Source organism: Hibiscus syriacus, unplaced genomic scaffold (genome assembly GCF_006381635.1).
Source record: "Hibiscus syriacus cultivar Baekdansim isolate YM2019G1 unplaced genomic scaffold, ASM638163v2 tig00110163_pilon, whole genome shotgun sequence".
Taxonomy (NCBI): Eukaryota; Viridiplantae; Streptophyta; class Magnoliopsida; order Malvales; family Malvaceae; genus Hibiscus; species Hibiscus syriacus.
The window spans coordinates 268,049-289,667 of record NW_024062610.1 but is presented as its reverse complement, the minus strand read 5'-3'; the positions used below and the strand labels follow the sequence as shown (position 1 = coordinate 289,667).

Genomic DNA, 21,619 nt, shown 5'->3' with positions numbered 1-21,619 from the left:
CTATAATGAACCTATTCACGCATGATTATTTATGGAACAACTTATATATAATGGATAAATCAGTCGTTAAATTAAATATTAAATATATAAATAAATTTCTAATTAAATAAATAATGTATTATATAAATTTAAGTTTAATATAATATATATAAAATTTTGAATTTGATTGAAACTTCATAAAATCTAAATAATGATACAAATTTATACTTGCTACTAAACCAAATCCCTGTTAGTAGTAACAAATTTATTAACAATTTAGTTTAATCAAATCACATAAAAATGGTGAAATAAGGAGTCAATCTCATGAAAAGTAGACAATTGCGAAGCCCAAGAAAGAATACATTGATGAGTACAGCTGGAGAGGGGGATCCACGACCACATTATGTGGGGGACGTACAAAAATCAGGCATTCCTGATATTTTTCGTAGGAAGATGACTGCTTAATTGATTTATGTGGTTGTAAATGAGATGAGATAGATAGTGAGTTATTCGATATTAATTCGATTAAAATTTGATAAATATTCAACTCAAATGGACTCGACTCAAGCTTCAGCTTAAGCTCGAATCAAGTTCTTAAGAAGCCGAAACGAGCTACTTGATACTCAACTCGAAAATCTCACAAACAACTCGAAAAATATAATATATTAAGATTTTTTTCTTTCTAAAAATAAAATTATTAATAATATTAATATTTATGTGATGATTTTTTTAAATGCATTATAAGATTTTCATGTATATAAGGTTTAAGCTCGAGTTTAAGTTTAGGGTTTTAATCGAATTAAGTTTAAGATTTTTTTTTCATTTTAAGCTTTTACGAGCTTCAAATTTATGGTTTCGATTTTAAGTCGAGTTTGAAAAATTTAGGCTCGCAAATTTTCAAACTAAGTCAGGCTATATTTTAAAGTTTTTTAAGTCGAGTTGAGCTCAACAATACTCGAATTGTTTACGACTCTATTCCACGTGTCGCGGCATCATTATATAAACCAAAAAATGGGCCGCTTTCCCCTTCAAACCCCCAAGATATTGTTTTTTAAAGGGTTGATTAGTGGAACAAAAGATATTGAAGCATGAAAAAGAGTAGAATGCTAGAGTATAAAGAAGATAACATTTTTGGATGCCTTTTATTTATTTTCTTAAAAAATGTTTTTTTATTTTATTTTTCAAAAATTATAAAAAAACCATATGATAAATAATGAACACAAAAATATTCAATGCGTCACTGCATGTAAACATTTTGAAGAAAATCCTTTCATTATTTTGTTTATGTGATGATTTCATTATTTTAAAGATGATTTATTGAAATAATTAATTTAGATTTAATTTATAGATCATAATCTAATTATCTAATACATTAACCTTAAATTTTAATCAGCTCTTCATTAATTAAATATTTGGATATTTAAGATATGTGTCGTATATTACTAGAGTCCAATTAATTTTATTTGTGTTATATTAATATATTATTATAAATTAATCATTTTATAGTAGTAAGTAACTTAATTTATATATGTAATATCGATATAAATTCAACCATAGTTACTAGAATTAGTTATATTTATACTTGTCATTTTTCGAATTTGACTTTTCTAAATGCATGGTATATATAACGTTACTTGTCTGTCTCCTCCAAAAACCTAAGGAGATATCTCAGTGAAAAGTTTTTCAATTCAGTGTCGGATTTAGAAATTTAACAATAGAGTTCAAAATTTTAATTTTCTTTTTTTAAAAGGATTAGATATGTAAAAAAATTTAATTTTTTTGCTTTTTTCGACACATTATGCTAAATTTAATCACTTTTTCAAAATAATGGGATGTACTAGAGCGTATAGGCTTAGCGCATCCGCCAATTCCATGGCAAGCCTCCTACAATTTTGTTACCAATTATCGACTACCTATTACTCTGTCTGATTACATCTTTACACAACACACTATAATTTTATCACTAACCCTAAACGATAAGACAATTATCCAATGAATCCCACTCCCAGTTCACCACCTATATAAAGGCCTTGCTCACCAATTGAAGAAGGGGAAACTTGTGCATACTCTTCTCCAACATCCTCAGAGCTCCAAAGCATAGCAAAAATCATCACCGACTCGATGTGAATTGGCTCTTAGCTTAAACTTTGAAACAGCAGCAAAATCTTTACATTTGTTGCTAATGCATTTGGTTTAGAAAGTAGATGAGATAAAGAGAAAAAGAAAAGGATGAAGAAAAAGAGGAGATATTGTATAGCTGTTAGTCATATTTGGTATGGAAAGGCGGGGAATATTGCTTAATACGCATATCTAGTCATCCCATCAGGATCTTTGACAGGTCCCATTGCGAATGTTTGAAGCAGCCATACAATGAAGACACCGGTTCCAGCTGGAGAGTATCTGAATTATTGATTACCTTTGGCTTTGGGGTAAATTCGGAATCTCAAAACTCCAAATCAAATAGGACCGACTCTCACTTACAGCCTCCAACTTTGCTTTTAAAATCAGTACATTTGTGCCTATAATTGGATGGTCAATAATATGTGGGGATCACTCTCGTCATCCTCTCTGTTCTTTTACTCTAAGACGCTCTTATCAACATTGATAAAGCACTCTCTGTTGTTCCGTGGCAAAAGTAACTCTTACTTTATAGGATTAAAGCTTAAATCTTTGATTAATTGATGTGGGGTGGTTTTTATTTTTACGATGGGTCATTTTCATGAGTTTGGTATAACTGTCATCCATTACCGCAATCTGTCTTATCTTCCAGAGCCCCGCCTCCGTTCTCTTGTCTTCTTCATCCACACCCTTTATTAATGCTACAAGGGAGAAGAGGGTCAAATATCAATGATTGATTGGCATTAACTGTTTTGATCCCACTCGCGGCAATTGTTAACGTCGGCAATGTGTTTTTTTCCCATTAATAAAAAAGTAGAAACTGCTTTATTTAATATCGATTTCCAGACATTGATTAGTCGAATGTTTTTTCTTACGAAAATGTTGCCAATGTTTTCACATCAATGATTCTAACAACTATATTGAAAGTGACTTGTATGAATATCCTCTCTTGTTTTTTGATATTATTATACTCAAAACGGTGCGTGAGGGTTTGTTTTGGCTTTCTTTTATTTGTACCAAGAAACTCTTTTTTGCAGGCACGCATCCGAAAGGCTATGATGAGGTAATGCTTTCCAAAGATATATCGTGACATGTATAATACTTGTTTTCTCAGTAGAACGAGCATTTTGCTCTAATGTGAGTTGAACTCTTCTAAATGACATAATGAAGAGATAAGATGAGATAAACTTTTTGGAGAATATATGATGATGTTTCGTCTGCTGAACACTCGTTCATTGGGAATATACTGCCCAAAAGCAAAAGTTCCACCATCATCCCTCAAGACAAAGAGACTTAAATTCGTTGAACATTTCGAGTTAAATTTATAGTAATACAGTGTTCAAATAATGATTTTTTTAGAATTATTAAAATAAAACTTTATTTTATTAAACTAAAGTGATTACAAAGTAATAAATGTTCTAAAAAATAAAATCTTTTAAAGTAAAGCAGAGAAACCATAATAAATTAGTAATCAATAGTAAACGATTAGCATATGAGAATAAATTATTCATAACGCGTTATGATTTGTATAATACCAAAGTGTAATTTTATGAATATGTTGTTTCTTAATGTGTAACTTGTAGGTGTTGGAAATTTTAAGGGTATGGTATGGAATGGCGGCATCAAAGGTTTCATTTCAGCAGGCAGCCATATGACGGCACCAAAGTATCTTCACTAAAAATGTAGGCCGTAACAAAATGTAGCGGCATTGTTAGAAAAAAAATTGGGCAATAGGCATGGGCCTATAAAGTTTTTAACCTACCAAAATGGTGGTGGAATTTTAGAAAGCAAGCAAAGGCTATATGCATCTTCAATGGGAAAGTCTTAGGTGGGGTAATCTTAATATACAACTAAAGAAAGACATTACCGAAAATATTATTATATTTTTAACATTTCCGGTAAAAAATTACCTAAAATATTATTATATCCAACAGAAATGTTAATATCTGACACTTTACTATAAATATTAAAAACATTAATGTTTTAGGTAAAAAAATTAATGTTTTAGGTAATTTTTTACCGAAAATGTTTAAAAAAATTTAACATTTCGATAACGTCTTACCTTAGCCTTATATTAAGGTTGTACCCATCTTCAATGCTTTCCGACTAAGTTGTTGAAGTGAAAATATCATGCTATTATTAGATTATTGTGTGCAACACCACAAATGCATGGTTGACAGACAACAGCTATCAATTGCAAATCTGTAAAATATCGACATAACTAGTGTAAAAAACGAGGCAAAAGCTGAAATTGGTTGAATGCCATATCGATTAATCTTTGTGAAAATTGGACGAGGGCAAACGAATACCTATCAAGGTTAAGGCGAACCTATAATGGGCGGGCAGTACTGAAAACAAACACGGCAACGTGAGAGTGTCTTTATAAATAATAATAATAATAATTCCAGATGCTGCCCTTAAATGCTCTACACAGCACTTCAAACCGGCTTCCGGAAACAAACGTTCATGTCCTTCCTACATAAGAGTTCTCAAGGACCGGAACCCCAGGTCCATATATCAATCGGCAACGTTCACTAAATGAGCTGATCATTCGGGACACTACTTCCTTAAAGAACATGGATGCGACCTGTCAGACGCAACAAAAGATTAGGATGATTCGAGATGATTCAAGCTTACCCCAAATAAAAATTCATTTCAAATCCCAAAAAATCACAAGCGAAAAGTTCTAGTTTTTTAAAGCAACATACAAATCCCTTGAATCCAAAAGACTTGATGAAATCTATTCGTCCTTGAATTTTATTTTATTTACTTATTTGTAAACTACGCATTTAATAGCTAAATTATCAGTTTTGGTCCATTTTAATACCTAAACTTTCAATTATTTTCAAAATCATACCTAACGTTTAGTTTTTGTTTCATTTTAGTACCTCGCCGTCAAGTTAACGCGTTTAGTACCTAAACTATCAGTTTTGGTCTGTTATAGTATCTAAACTTTCAAAAAAAATTCAAACTTAATGTTAAATTTTGAACAAGGGTACTAAAATGAAACAAAAACTAAACTTTAGTTATGGTTTTGAAAAATTGAAAGTTTAGGTACTAAAACATATCAAAATTGATAGTTTAGGTACTAAACGCGTAATGTACCCTATTTTAATTTGGCTAAAAGTTTTCACAAGCAAAAGTATCCACTCGCAGGTAGGGCTGGCAATGGATCGGAGATGGGTCGGGTGGAGCTTCATCCGCCCCATCACCCGCGGGTCTAAATCTCCATCCACACCATCCATCACCCACCAAAATTTTCATCCATATCCGCTCCATCCATCATCCGCAGGTGGAGCAGGTGATAAATGGATGATACTATTAGGGGTGTAAACGAAAAACTTTAAAAGTAAGCTCGACTCGACTCGAAAACTCACGAGCCTAAAATTTTCAAGCTCAACTCAAAAGATAATATTAAAACTCGACTCAAACTCGAAAAGGCTCGAACTCAAAAAAATTCAAGAGCTCAATTGAAACTTGATTGAAGCTCGATTTTGAGCTCGAACTCACCTCATTGCAAACTGAATCACCTGGTCGTATACATGGATCTGCCTCTATTGAGTCCTTCGACTCGAAATGGTATTTATCAATACTCTTTTTTATATTTTTAGCTCGTGTTCTTTAATGTTAGAGTTGAATCATACGCATTTTCAACTCGACGAAGCAAGTGTAGACTGAACATAATCGATTTCACCATGAATCATTCAGTTGGAAATAATTGTTTGCATATGTGTAATTGGGTTTAGGGTAACAACAATTTAAAAAATTAGTTATTAAAATTTTTATAAATTAATTTCATTAATTTATCAAATTAACTCCTATCACACAATCGGATTTATGGTTTGGGGTTAATGGTTTTAAGTTTAGGTTTAGTGTTTAGGTTTAAGATTTATGGTTTAGGTTTTAGGGTTAGGGTTCATTACAAATACATTAATTAATCGATTTGGTACCGATTTATGAGGTAAGTACAATATAGTATATTGATATTAAATGCTAAAATTAAAATTTGAGGGTAGTTGTATACTTGTATTATAGAATTTTTAATATATTTTTAAAATTTTATAATTATCAATAGTGCATTTTTAATATATTTTTAATAATGTAATTTTAAAAAATCTAAAATTATAATATAACATTTTAGTATCAATAGGGATAAACCAATATTAAAAAATTAGACATATTTTTAATGGGATAATATATATATAAGGATGGATGGATATATTAATGGGTGGATGGATGATGCGGGTGATGGGTCAAAAAAATTTCATCCATATCCGACCCGACCCATCACCCGATCCATCCATCACCCGCCAATCATCCGTTTCACCGCGGGTTATCTTCCATTTATTCGGGGCGGATGGATGGATAATCCACTCACCCGTGGATAATTGCCAGCCCTACTCACAGTCAATAACTAGCTTTAAAAAGGCATCTAGCTGACAACATTGATAGCAGTTATATGAAAAAGAACAAAAGGACATAAGGATCAGGTGATGAACAAAAATACAAAAGCAAAGAACTAGGCATCAAAGGAGAAACGAAACAACACTTCAAATGATAAACAGCAGAGAGATTGTTATATGCATACCATGAGAGGGGAAGTCAAAGAATTGGTAATGATCTATAAACCCCCTACGGCCTATGGGGTCATTACCTGCCGGTAGAGTGGTGACTGGAATTTAAAGTCCACTAGAAAGTAAAGGTTGCAAGTTCCTGGCACTGGTCCGGGATTGAATTCCCAAATGTTTATCAAATGATCAAAAAGGCTACTTTCGGAAGCAGTTGACTGCAAGGATATGATATAGGGTCAGATCATCAATAAGAGTTGAGGGGAAAAAATTAAATTACATGGACAAAATAAAGGTCATCTATGCAGAGGCAAGCCAAGCAATATCCTTTTTGTAAATCACAAGTAGAACATAGTATCCCACAAGATGGTATAGACAGAGAGTAGGATTTTTTAAATTTATCCAGCCATAGACTAGGAAAATATTTATTTATTTTTAAATTTATCCAGCCAAGAGAAAACCCCAGTTAAATATAATCAACATGAAGAAGCATGGCCATTACAATCTTATGTTTAAAACATTAAATACTGCATCTCAATCATGTCCATTTCAACCTAATCCAAAATTTAATATCTGAGCCCCCTTGAACGTATTGTATAGAATCCACATAAGTTGCTGCAAAACATGCTCAGACAGTTAATGTTTTATAGCTTTCAAATCCGTGGTTGGCAACCAATCTACATTTACAACTAATCTATTCCCTAAATATCAGGATAATGAAAGCCTTAACAATTTGCATTGCAAGCAGCACATCCAGGGATAGATAGACAATAACTTACTCAATATAAACAATCTCACTCATCGTTTCATGAAATTGCAAAGCATGCAAAAAGGTATACAATTAAACAGCTTATTGAAATTCAACTTCATTCCCAAAGTAACTGCCAGATAAAAGGTCTTATATTTTGCATAATGCAATATTTCCAAGCATCAAATATGCAAATATCATAATACAACAATCAACAATGAACAGAACTAAGTAGATGCCAGCAACTTGCAGAAAACACACTAAAGCCAAGCAAAGAAAAGCAGCAGTTTAATTATAAGGATAAATGCACTGCTATTACCTTCACAAACTTCGGTCTGCTTAATTCCACATGAGAAACGTAACTCTCGACAAGGAACTTAAAACCAATCTCTAATTCAGCATCAAATGATCCATCTCGATACCGTTTAGTTATATCAGACCGCTGACACCAAGGAACAAATCCATGATACAAATCAACTGCAGCTACCACATCAAACAATTGCTCCGGCGAATACCTAATCATCAACAAAAGCATCTTAACCCAATAAGAAATCTTATACTAATACTAGCTTAAATCTTTTAACAATAATATATCAAGCTACATGAAATAGAAGATTTTGATAGATTTACCCCATGACGATCCTTTCCTCGTAAACTTTTGACAAAACGCCGCCTTCCTCTCCGTCGCCACATCCTAAAAATTGTCTCCTTTGTAGAGTGTAATGATTGAAAAAATTGTTTAATGAAACAATAGAAGCCTCCTTGCGTGAACCGAGTGACGGGTGGACCCAAGGCGTTTGGGAGCCGGAAATGCTAGTAACCCATCGGATTTGATCGAAGTTCCCGGACCGCTGACCGTTCTTGGCGCGCCTAACAAACTGGCTAATCACATTTCTACGGGATATTACCGATCCGACCGCCTTTGAGGTCGGAAAAAACGGCAGCATTGCAATTTTATGATTTGGACACGAATTGAAACTGCTAGGTGTAAAAATTGGGGGAAATGAATGATGAAAAATAATATGGAGAAGACGAGAAAATCTTATTAAAATAATTGGAAAATTGGAAACCCTAGGTTGACAGGGGAAGAGGGAACGATAAGAGACGTCTTGTTTACCATATAAATTTCTTTGTTTGGGACAACGGAGCGAGCTTCTTGGATATTCCTTCTGTTTCAACTTCCAATTTAAGGTTGAGTTCTTGCGTGACTAATTTCTATATCATTATTATCCTTGGTAAATTACAAAAATATCACTTAACTTTCATTATTTTCCTATTTTCCTCACTGAATTTTAAACATTTTTAATTTACTAACTAAACTTTGAAGATTGAATTTTTTAGTCACTGTTATGTTATCTCTCTTACATTGTGATGACATGTATTTTTTTTTTATTTTTTTGAATTTTCATGTATACTTTTATTAATATTTTATTAATACATTTTTTATGGTTTCTTATTAAATTTGATATTCCATCGATCATCTATTGTCGGTCGTCTTCATCTCTGCTTCGTCGCATGTCCATCCAAAATAATCATTTTCTTTTGTACTCAAAGCAAATCTTCAACCCATAACCAATTCCCTAAATCAAGAACAACCCAACTGAACCTCACCACAACCACCACTATTGAATTCTCACTTAAGAACCATTTCATTCCCTCAACAAACACTCATCGTTAAACCAAACATAAACCCTAATTTTATCCCACCACCACTAACCATCACAAAACACTATGCCTAATAAACCTAAATCAAGAACAACCCAACTAAACCTCACCATCACCATTATTGAATCCTCACTCGAAAATCATTTCATTTCCCTTAACAACCCTCACTAACAATCCCTCACTGTTAAACTAAACACAACTCCCCATTTTATCCTACCACCATTAACCACCATAAAAATTAATACCCAGTAAACTAGTACATATTGCTTAAACTATAACTTAAGCCAAATTTTGAACTAAACACAATAATGTATCCATCAACCATAGTTAAAAAGAGTAAAAAAGAGGGAAAGAACGAAAGAAAGAGATGGATACTCTTTTTGATTCAACTTTTAGCCAAGGAATAACTTTCGACTAAAAAAATAGAAATCTCATAAACAACGTAGTGAAATGATGGACGACGATGAAAAAAACTACCAAGCAGTGGATGAAGATGATAAAAAAATAGAGAAAGTCGAGGAATTTTAGCCTAGATCTGTCGATTTTGGTTTTTTTGGTCAAAATGATGTTAGATTCATGCTCAGGAGGCGAAAATGAATATATAAGAGACATTTGGGGTTCAACGGTCACCATCAACAGCGATGGGTGGTGGCCGGTGTGAAAAATGCTATGGTTGTTGGCGGTGGTAACTGGTCTCTTACGAGTAAAGAGAGAGAGAACGTGACGTAGGAAAAGAAAAGAAATAAATGAAAAGAGGTTTCATAAATATTCAAAATAATGTCGTTTTGGTGTATATTTGACTTTTTAAAACGACGTCGTTTTGATGCTAACGCCATGTAATTCCGTTAAATAGCTAATGACAGATTGACCGAAATATGAGCAATTAGAAAGTTTAGTTAGTAAATTAAAAGTTTTTAAAGTTCAATGAACAAAATAAGAAATTAATGAAAGTTCAATGATTATTTATGTAACTTTCCCTTTGGAAAAATAAGGGAAGTTCTACGGTTCAACAACTTAATATAAGATTAAGAGAAGGCGTGATCGAAAATGTTATAAATAAATATAACATTTTCGGTTGGATGCAACCTAAATTGTTAATTTTTTTCTTAATATTTTTTAGATGCAAACCTTCTTCTTAACATTTTAGATTTTAGTTTGGCAACCGAAAATGTTACGTTTTTCATAATATTTACTGAAAATGTTAAAAAGTTAACATTTTAGACTACAGTCAACTGAAAATGTTATGTTTGTTTATAATATTTTCGATCACATCTTTTCTTAACCTTATATTAAATTGTTGTATTGTAGAACTATCGAAAAAATAATCCTCCGCATCGAAAAGAAACTACTGAGATCAACGAACTAAAATAAAAAAAAAATCTCCTCACTTTGTCAGTAAATCAATATATATATATATATATTATATAAAAATATTTATCAAAATTAATTCAATAATTTAAGAAATAATTTAAGTATAAATTTATTAATTTACCATTGAAATATTGATTTCTTTAGTTGATTTTAATTTATATGTTATTTAGTATTTTACTAACTCGTACACTTTTTATAATATTAATTCATTTAAAACAACTATAAAAGTAATGTTTGTTTGAAAATAATATATTTTTTTCAATAATGCTGCCCATTAATATTTTCGTATCTATAATCTCTCTCTCTCTATAAGCTTATTGAATTATTAACATTTATTTAAATTTATTTTTATATATTGTTAATTATTATTTCAAAATATATAACGTTAGATAAATAAATAATCAAGAATACAAAATTTTGCGTTAAGATTTCCATCGCCATTGTATATTTTCTTGAATAAAATAATACAATTATAGCATGATTTTGACTGTTGCAACTTGCGAGATCATATAGAGGGAATAAAAATAAACAATATTTATTCCTAATTTTCTTATCAAAACATCTAAATTGTTTGCATTTTTAACTCTTGATGAAGCACTGACTTGAAGAGTACAAGAGGCTAAAACACTTGACTTAGATCCAGATCTAAAGTGCTGGATCCAAGGGCTTGCCACAAGAGAATGAGAGTCATTTGTTTTCTGAAGTTGAACTCCAGGTCTTTGGAAATCGACCTTCTTCCAGCAGCCATCTCGAAGAACTTTAAACTACAATACAGATTGGGGACAAATCAGCAAATAAGATTTTGCTTAGGGAGCGTAGAGGAAAACCATCAGTACGAAGAAATATCTAATAGCCTTGGACCTGGCCAGAAGAGGTACAATGTTTTTGCCTTGATGACTCAGGCCTTGGTAACTTCTCCTTTTGTGTGTTCGAGCCAAGAAGATTCACAGAGTCATAAAACTGGTTAACAAAGGATGTTTCCATGGATTTAAGGTATAACCTGTGCTTTCCATCAGTCCATTTAGTAAAGGTAGCGGACTCTGTCACCAGAGAATCCTGTTGTATTATCATTAACACACATGATCAGGATTTTTTTAAAGACAAAAAAGCACAGAAATTAAAATATATAATTCTTACGACTCAAATCCAATGATGCATAAATCAACAACCGTAAGGAAGAAGAAGAGGGTGTACCATTCTTGGATTTTGTTCTTGATGAGCAACCCCGGGTGACATCTGAGGATTCAACTCAGGTGCAGACGCGTCTAAACTTGTCCTAGTCTCGGTTCTCCAGATACCCTCCATGCAAACAACACCGTGAAAAACAGATCCCCGAGTGTAAGAAGATTAGAAGAGGAGGGGCTATCGGCAGGTGAAGAGCAAGGTCTTCCCTGAACATGGGCAGGAGAGGCACCTGCCCAGGTCCAAAATTATAAATTTATATATAATTAAAAATAATAAATTATCTATTTGGTCATCCATCTATTATTTTATTTCTATTTGATCATCTAATATTTTTTAAACCATACTTAATATTACATATTGTTTTTTTCTTCTTCTTATATATTGTTTCTTTTTTTCGTTACCCATTATTAAAAAGTTAACGGTGATGCTAATATAATATTTTAAAATTATTTTTTCACTTTCTACTTGAATATTTTTTTGACAAGTTGAAGTAAGTTAAAATCTAACTAGGATCCTCTTAAAATAGAATCGTGATTGTTTTGTGTGAGTTTAATGTTTAATAAATTTGTTTGATATTTTTTATTTAAAATGAATGTATTTGTTAGAAAATTTATTAAACATACTAAAAAATCATTTACAAATAAATTTATTTACTTTTACTTGTTTTTATGATCTATTTTTTTATATTTATTATTATAGATCTAATTTTTTATATTTATCTTATGCCACTAAATTCTCATAAACGAGTTTGGTGAAGCGGTGTGTCGAGGAATGAGGAGACTGACAAAACAAATTTCACAGCTCTCGTCACTTTTATACGTGTCATTGAACCTCCAAATTGCAAAGCATTCCCTAAACTTTGAGAAAGCTCTAGATATTGGTTGGAGTGTTAAAAAATCTCTGGGTCTCGCCCATATATAAGGTCACGACAGATACCAAGTTTAAGGATTACGTGCTGGACAGATACTAGGTAAATTACCATTGTATATGATACAATTATGTAAAGAGATTACATTTTTTACACAAAAGATTACGATTCATACAGAAAATACGCACAACATTACTAATGCGCATCAAAATACTATTAAATTTGTATTTTTACGTAATTATCAATAATTTGTTATCATTAAAATTGTATATTTACGTAATTATCAATAATTTGTTGTCTTTAATTTTATTTTATTTATAAAGTTGATAATATTTAGTCACCACGTAAAAGATTATAATGTTATGATAAAATATTATTCAACTCATCATATTTATTGTTATTATGCAGAAATTTGTATATCTATTAGCTTCCATTTCTTGTGTTTTCCTAGCATGGAAAGCACCATACTAGTTGAATTCGAGATGCTAATCCAAATTTACATGTGTGCAGAAAAAGGTAAACCAACTTGGATAAAGTAATCTTATCTTTTTCTATATTTCTATATTTGTACTTTTAAAACAGTTTGGATCACTTGTATGTTTCTGTTTAAAGTTTGGATTGTCTCTCCTTTTAGCTTGTCAAAGTCCTGTGAGGCGAAATTTGAAAATCCACAGGTCAGTGTGAAATTTATAAGTTTTGTGGTTATCAAAACAGAGAAGGGTATAATTTCATTTACACTGAAGTCATGAATGGTATGGTTGTAAGAGTGTAGGAACATCTCTTGGTCATCAACAGGTTCTGACATTGCATTTGTTGATTTCAAACAACAACACGAGAACAGAAAGTGAGAAACCGTAGAAATTCATCCTTGTAGACATTGCTTCACAGAGATGATAATTCATGTCATTAGAATGTTGCCTTGACTATTTGTTTGATCGATGGGATTTCCCTGGAAGAAGCGTAATGTGACAATTCGGCTACATTCACCGAGAAATGTAAATGCCCACCCCCGCATTCCGTTTAGTTTGGCCCGTACAAAATGGTCGTGCCTTCTTACCAGGCGCACACTAGCGACTACGAAAGCAAAGACCGAGATTCCACCTGATACAAAAAACAGGCCAGCGAATGGGCGAGGGCCTAAGCCTGAGCTTGAGCCTCCGCTTATGGCAGTAGAAGACGAATATATGTTGTAAGAGTTGAGCAAGTATTCTTCCAATCGCGGCATTTCTCCATTTTCTACACTTTGAGGATTGCCTCTGAAAACTCAAATGTCAAAGCAGAACCTTTCGGAAACACCTATAGCAGAGAAAAAATATATATTTTACAAAAGATTTGTCCATGGAAAATCGATAGCTAATATCTTTTAATAAAGAAAAAATATTTAAAAGTGCTAAGAATTACAAAGCCAAAACCACCAAGCTTGAAGGTAGGTCCTGCCATGGTGAACCCTTTACGGTACTTAGCGAGAAAGACTTTTGCATGAGGAACAACAAAGAAAGCTGCTTGAATATCTCCATTTCCAAAAGGAATCCGTGTAGTCATTAATGGAACCGATTTTCTTGATCTTATTTGGCTTAAAACCCGAGACACTGATCAAATACCTAACAATAAAGGAATTCCCATTACATCCAACAGTTGCATTTGTTCTCAAAAGTGTGTCGATGTCTGGAACAGATGGTTGGAGTTGCGAGATTGTCAACATGGAGGTAAGACTTGCAGTGAAACTTGCTGATATGATTAGAATTGCGAACAATCATGGTGCCAGCACAAATCTGGATAAATTGCTCCTTAGTGGTTTCTCCTGCATGTCATCGTTTTTCAAAGTTCTCTTATGGAGATTGATGGAACATATGGAACACTTACATTAATTTCGACTGAGCTTACTTTGTGCAAAGGATAAAATAGTGACAGAGAACCAAAGCTCTTGAGATCAGGGTTCTCTGCATGTTCAATCAGCCAAATTACAAATCCTATGAAAGTGTGCATTGCTATAGTTACCAGCCACATTCTCCTTGAAAATGTCTCCAAGAACATCCACCATTCTATTTACTTATCCGGTTTTACAGTCGCTACCATGATGCTACCATGATAAGTCCGGATTCTAGGTATGGCTGCGAAAACTCTGCATACTGATATCGATATGACATTATTTCTGTATCTCCAACTGCTGCATCTAACCTCTACGTACAAAGTTCACATGAATCTATCTGTGCTTCACCAATCACTGTTGATGATGATAGATAACTATAACATGGTGAAACATTTGACATATAGCAAGAAGAAACCTGACCTTGCTATAGACTACTTCCACCATGTCATCATAAGATCCATAAAACGGAACAAGTTTGTAAGTGATAAGGAAGGCGTTCAAGAATGGCTTCGAACACTTCAACTGAAAATCCTGTGACATATGAGCCATTAACGCTTTGGTCGTAGCTCACTTTAACAAACAGGTAAAAAGCTCCCCTGGCAGGAACCCCAATTTTCAGTACCTTGTCCTTTCCAAAAGAAGTCCATCCCTTTGGAACAGTTTGTAAGCCGCCAGGCCAATAAAAACGGGCCTAATTCATTCATGGTCATGTTTCCAATTCTAGAGTGATCTTCATGTTTATCGGAGGTGCCTGTGAATCCGAAATACGGTGACAAATTGCTACCTCTCTGTAGCTACCCACCACATTAATGATCCCAAAGGTTAGGTGTTGCAATAATGTGTTGCTTCTGAATCTTATTCTTCCGCTTAGACCTCCAAAATTACTTGATAATAGTTGTTTAAATAATTCTTTGGGTGTGGCATTGGCCTGTGTTTTGTGCATGGCTTCTGCAATTGTCCAAGCTGCATCATAAGCTCGCAGGGCATAAATACTTGGCTAGAATACTCTTCTTCTTCTTCGGCATATCTTGTACGGTAGCTCTTTCGGAATTTTGTTTTGAAGCGTCTAAAAGACTCAGTAGAGTCGGCAAAATTGATTCCGCAACCAAGTACACCCTGCATGTTATAAAGAGCTGAAATATCAACAGAATCAAGAAGGCTGGCAATTTCATCACTGACGATCCATACATATCCTTTTTCCATCATTCCTATTTGCTTAGCCTTCTCGAAAAGTGAGATAGCGAACTCTATAGAGGATTGTGCCAGTATGAAGACCCTGTTGCTCTTGCTCCTCCGCTTCCTAAGCCATCGTCTGATGGTATCATCTTGCTCTGAGACAGATGATTGAGGCGGGAAAGCTGTATGATCATCAATCTCTGAACCAAGCCATTTGGACGAAAAAGGGCAACTGATTTTTCAATAATGTTGAAGCTGTCGCAGGTGATGAAGTTAGTGATATTATAGGAATATCCCTGCCGGACTTTCTGATCTCGGATACTATCATTGCTTCTTGCGGAGTAATCGTTCCGATGATTGCTTGCACTTCTTCACTACCGATGAGCTCCAATACTGCAGTAGATGTTCTAGCGTTGAAATTGCGTTAGAGTATTAGATCCAAGTTGAGCAACTCCATGGAAAAATATTGAATAAGAAACCTATGTTGCACTGATACAGATACGGATACGGATACGGATACGGGAACGGGGACTGGGACATAAAACGGTAATTTCTAAAATTACATGGTACAGGGACTGCAAGGGTACGTCATATAAAATAATTTTAAAATTATAAATAGATGTAAAAAATTATAAATAAAGTCAAATATCAAGACTCAACCACAATATTAATTTAGAACAATAAATCCATAAGCAAATCACAATATTAAAATGTCAAATCTCAAGATTCAAACCATAATGTTACTCTAAAATAATAAATCCATAATTAAACCATAATATTAAAGTGTCAAATCTTAAGACTGAACCAAATATTAAGTATAAAAAATATTAAACGCCGTTAACTATTTAATGGTCAAATGACAAAACCACTCAATATAATACTTAAGTGAGAAACTGTAAAACTTAAAGTACAATGATTAAATATGGAGAGAGTAAAATATAATTACCAAATTTATAATTTACCCTTATTTTTTAAATAATTGTTGATGATCTAATATTTATTTCACATCAAATAAATAAACCCTAAAAAGGTTATATATCCACCATCTTCCTCCCATAGTATTTATCTACAAGTCTCCATTTGTTCTCTTTCTTCTTTCCTGCAACTTTCTGGTTTCTCTTTAATTTCCTCATAATCTTGCACAAGTCATCGCCCTTTTAATTAGTCTGTTGCTGTTCTTGGCCATGACTGGCCGTTCAAGTAAGTTCTTTGGATTTTCCTGTTAAAGATTTCCGAGAAAACTCACAGATGGCATCTTAATGATCGATTTTTTGCTTGGGGTTTTTGTTTAGGTGCTACTTATTGCTTATGTAAAGATGGAGTTGGTGATCAAATGCTTCAGAAGACATTGGATTACGCGTGGAGCTGGAGCTGTTTGTTCTGCGATTCTCCAGAAAGATGGTTGCTTTAACCCGACACGGTGAAAGATCACTGCAACTACGCCGTCAATAGCTATTTCCAGAGGACCGAAACGTCTCCAGCGAGCACCGAAACGTTCCCCGTATCGTTCGGCCGTACCCTGCCACCGTGGCACGTCCCCAGTACGTATCCTGGCCGTCCCCGTGCCAGGGACGTTTCGGGTACTTGAAACGCCCTTCCTCTGCCGTCCCCGTGCAACGTAGTAAGAAACTATTTACCAGAAGAAGCTGCTCGAGCTGAGCTTCCCTGTGAATCTTTGAAGCGTAAAACCAGCTGGATCAAGCAAGTTGAACGATGGAAATCCTGGCGTCATTTCCATTGCAACTCCCTGCTCCCTCCCAACACGAGAGCTGTAGTCGATAACGCCGCCTATTATCCTGGTTCTGTAATGTTTCATTGCACAGTCGTCCCCATCCTTTCAGTTGGATTGAGCTATTGTTGTCATTATTAATGGCAAAACCAGAAAGAAAAATGAGATTTGAGACATTCTGTTTTAATCCGAAGATAATGAGAAATACTACTTCAAATGGGATACAAGAAGTATAAGAATATGTAATAATCTGACATATGTATCTCAATTTATCGTATGCTGAACAGTGATTCAACGCTTGATAGAAGTAGAATTGGTTTTATTTTCTACAGATATGACTTGAAATGGAAGTTCAGAGCTTCTCCTATGATAACCACAACTTATCTCTTACTTTGACATTGATGCAGTAGGTGAAGTTACACGATAATTCTGCATTTCATATATACCGGAAAACTTAAGAAAGTCGTGTATACACTAGCCTAGTCAAAACCCAATAAAGCTGAAGAATTCTCAACCGGAGATAGTAGACTAATACTAATAGTATTATTTTCAACTGTTTATTGCGATACACAACGAAAAAGATTCCTTAATAAAATCCGAGTTGCAATACGGAGTTTTTCATAAAATCAATTTTCCGATTATCATATAGGAGACTTTGAGTTGTTGGTAATAGTTTATCACTAAAATCACCGATCAATCATACGTGAAGTTGTAATAAGAAAAAAAAATAATCAGAAATACGTTTAGTTCCTTCGAGATAGAATAAACGATGGTTACTAGTATTACTTCTCCCGCTACGGCAGGGTTTTCATTTCAGAAGCTTCACGGTATTTTTCTTATTTAATTAAGAATAAAATTTAAAAATCAATCCTATTTTGTTACTACAATAAATTCCTCTGCTTTTTGCCTTTTTCATTTGTTCATAAGATGACGACTGGTAGAAATGTGTTTACTGGATGTGATGGTGGGCTGGGTAACATGTAGCGAATCTAATCAAATCTATACATACTAGGGTTATGCCTTTTGATGATATTGATTTGCAAGGGGTCCATTCACTAGTTCTCTTGTGTGTTTGGGCCAGAAGACTTGTGTTTAGAAATGCGGAAGTTTTGCAATCAAAATTGCTTATGTAGCATGCGTGGGACAAACCTACTCCGCATTGGTATATTTTTATTAACTTCTGAATGGAAATGCAGACATCTTCATTCTCACATGGCGTTGATGGAGGGTAATACTCTGAACCTGTTTATATAATGTTGTTTTTAGTTTTTTCCCCCTTCTAGAAAAGCATATTCCGGACATATTATAAGTGAATAGATTGAGATGCTTAATTGATTCATCCATTATGTAACACCTTAAACTCGATTGAACCTAAAGTGTCATATTGGGTTGTCGAGACAACCACTAAAATTTCAAATATCTTTTTCGTTTCCATTTAAAACCCATAAATTCATTAAAAAAACATTAACAATGGTTATAAAATACTTTACAAACCGGAGCTCCGTGACACATAATTTAAATCAAGTAACACAACTCAAAGTTTGATAATCCAAAAACATAATTAAGGTTCAATGAATACACGAGTCCACTAAAGCTATAGTACAATACTTTGGAAGACATGTTGAAAGTCCTATTGTGACGGTGCTCTTCGAACGACTCGAGCTAATAACATGCGAACGAAAAAATCCGAACATTGAGCTTACAAATCCAACAATATAATCGTTAATCTAGAGCAACATTATGAGTCTCATAAAACATAAACATGATAGAAGGCATGTTACTAAGCAATATGTACATGCATGATCATAATCAAGTGCTACCTACTTAAGGTTCAACTATTCTATCACTAAAGTAGGAGTCTCATGCTTCTATTAATCCTCTGCTAAGGGCCTCGCCATGAGTTCACCTCTCTACAATGATTGAAACTGTTGTGCATCCTCTAAATACAACACATGGCACACTACTAGTATCTGGTATCACATAGCATTTTATACTAGACAAATGAGGGAATCCCGATATCACATAACATCAGTAAAATTTTCACTAAACTGTTGAATGATGTCTTATTCTCACATAGCGTCAGATAGATCATGAAGGGGGAACCCAGTATCACATATCATCAGTAAAATTCCTGCTCCACTGAAGCATCGACTCCATCTCACATAGAATCGAACCAAGCTTTAAGGATACTTGTTGTCATGTACTAATACAACCATACATGCATGATTAAGGGCCTCAAAGGCCACAAATCACTGGCAATGCCCCACTAAGGTAAAATGAGGTTATCCCCTCACTAGTTACTATCTCGCTCATTCTGTCATCTAGAAAGTTGTACAAGAGTTTATTAGTTTGTTACAAATATTGGTCTATTAAGATACTCTATTATGGTCATTTAACACTAAAGGGTGTTTTACGCATTTATGTCTCTAAGGAGGTCTCTATGCTTTTCATGATTTTACAAAAATTATTGTTTCTGTTGTTCACTTGTTGTATTATTTGTTAGCCTAAAACATGACTCGGTTTCATTTCTTAGTAGCGATACTCTAGTCGCTCTCATCAAGCTCTCCCTCAATTCACCCTTGAATTGGAGGGACGGCTAATACATTCTTAATTCATTGATGTTCTCGTAATATATGTTTTCTCTATTATGTAATCTGATTAGTTCATCACACCACTTGTTAATACATCTTCTGCAACAATATTTCATTCTTAGTTACTCGATACGTACTCGAATGAAGATGCTTGGACGTATTATGCCTAATATGGTTACTTCAATTGTAACACATTCATATGTGTATTTCTAGGCACCTTTTTCCATTTATGTCCATCACAGACTAAGTCTCATCATTACAGGTTATCTTTAACTCTTATGGGTCTTAACAAAGTCTAATTTAATCATCCAAAATGGGTAGTATATGTACCTTACATGAAGTATCGATAACCCCTACTCAAGTATTGATACCCCTATGAGTATTGGTACCAAAAACAACTTTTGCGTGCTAAAAATTTACCCAATATCGATACTAGATACCCTCAATATCGATACCATAAGGGCATCATCGATACTCCTCCCCTCAGTATCAATATTCCATGTTAAAACTACCCAAAAATCATCTAGTATCGATACTAAAACCTAGAACTGTCTTATTTAAGCTCGGGAAACACTCAAGAATCGTCCCAAAGGTCTTAGTTTGGTCCCAAATAATGTGCTAAAGCTTATAAAAGTTACTTAGGGTCACAAAGTACCATAAAAATACACGTTTTACACAAAAAAAAAATCCATCTAATCTTGAAATCAAACAAAACCCCCAAATATGCTTAACACCCCCACCAAAACATCATGATTATGAAAGCCTTAGCATCACAAAGGATTAGAAATGCACTATCTTGATATTAGAAACCCAAAATAAAGCTCATTTCTCAACAACCTTTTCTTACTCATTCTCTTCTTGAACTAAAATATTTTCCACCCACTTTCTCTAGGCAATAAGGTAAATTATGACTTTAATCATAAAGGATGGTGCCTTAGCTGAACCTCTGACATATTCTGACAATACGAAGATCGTCATCTGCGTCTTAGAATTTTAAAAAATATATATACTTTAAAAAAATTAAAAAATAAAACTATAGAGACTAACATCATAATTTAGTACATATTAGTTCCATGAGTTGAATTTATACATGCATATTAGAGTGTTTAAGTTATGTTTCTTGACAATGTTTAGAAAATGTAAAGCAGAGATCAATGCTCCTTATTTACTATTCATAAACATTACATGTATATATACAAATATAAAGATCTATAATATGTAAAGTAATATCCTATATTAATTATATTTTATTCTACATTAAATACAATATATATCAATCTATAAGATTTAAGCTGCAAATCCCTAAAACTCTCCTCAAGTTAGAGCGTAGATATTAATCATGTTTAACTTGTTTTATAGATAATCAATCATGTTTAACTTGTTTTATAGATAATCAATTCAAATCTTGTTAAGGTCTTTATGAAATGTCTCATAACTTGTTATATATTATGTATAATATATGTTTTTTTTATTTTTATTTTTGAATAATTTATTATTTATCATTTTAGATAGTGTTTTTAGTATTTTATTTTTAATATATTTATTTATATTTTGAATATTTGAATTAACACATTGTCAAGAAATGCACCTTTTACCTTTTATCTCACATTGTCAAGAAACATAATCTAAATATTACAATATGCCTATATAAGCTAACCTCATTAAGTTATTCAACTCATAGAACTAATATGTATTAAATTACGATGTTAGTCCCTATATTTTTATTTTTTTAAAGCATATTTTTTTAAAAT

The 21,619-nt window shown here is 33.3% G+C and overlaps 2 protein-coding genes and 1 pseudogene across 2 annotated transcripts; all 3 read right to left on the bottom strand.

Annotated features, from left to right (window-relative positions):
- Positions 1–4,285: 4,285 nt before the first annotated feature.
- Positions 4,286–8,628, bottom strand: LOC120216650 (coenzyme Q-binding protein COQ10 homolog, mitochondrial-like). Its single transcript, XM_039214001.1, has 5 exons — positions 8,531–8,628; positions 8,044–8,391; positions 7,733–7,928; positions 6,752–6,883; positions 4,286–4,684 (listed from the first exon to the last, which is right to left on the bottom strand). Exons 2-5 carry the CDS (start codon positions 8,358–8,360, stop codon positions 4,562–4,564), a joined length of 768 nt encoding a protein of 255 aa, XP_039069932.1. The 5' UTR covers positions 8,361–8,391; positions 8,531–8,628; the 3' UTR covers positions 4,286–4,561.
- A 2,291-nt stretch (positions 8,629–10,919) lies between these two features.
- LOC120216758 (cold-regulated protein 28-like) lies at positions 10,920–11,756 on the bottom strand. The gene is made up of 3 exons (XM_039214097.1): positions 11,644–11,756; positions 11,311–11,505; positions 10,920–11,213 (listed from the first exon to the last, which is right to left on the bottom strand). Exons 1-3 carry the CDS (start codon positions 11,752–11,754, stop codon positions 10,920–10,922), a joined length of 600 nt encoding a protein of 199 aa, XP_039070028.1. The 5' UTR covers positions 11,755–11,756.
- A 1,644-nt stretch (positions 11,757–13,400) lies between these two features.
- On the bottom strand, positions 13,401–17,454 carry LOC120216756 (annotated as a pseudogene).
- Between the last annotated feature and the right edge of the window lie 4,165 nt (positions 17,455–21,619).

Bases quoted from the DNA above. Each gene is read 5' to 3' on its own strand.
- LOC120216758 (XM_039214097.1), bottom strand. From the start codon at position 11,754: ATGGAGGGTATCTGGAGAACCGAGACTAGGACAAGTTTAGACGCGTCT. The intron at 11,506-11,643 runs GTACACCCTCTT...ATAATACAACAG, and splicing joins AAGAACAAAATCCAAGAATG to GATTCTCTGGTGACAGAGTC. The intron at 11,214-11,310 runs GTCCAAGGCTAT...TCTGTATTGTAG, and splicing joins ATTGTACCTCTTCTGGCCAG to TTTAAAGTTCTTCGAGATGG.
- LOC120216650 (XM_039214001.1), bottom strand. From the start codon at position 8,360: ATGCTGCCGTTTTTTCCGACCTCAAAGGCGGTCGGATCGGTAATATCC. The intron at 6,884-7,732 runs GTAATAGCAGTG...ATATCCTTGCAG, and splicing joins GCAGACCGAAGTTTGTGAAG to TCAACTGCTTCCGAAAGTAG. The intron at 4,685-6,751 runs GTAATGACCCCA...TGCGTCTGACAG, and splicing joins AGTCACCACTCTACCGGCAG to GTCGCATCCATGTTCTTTAA.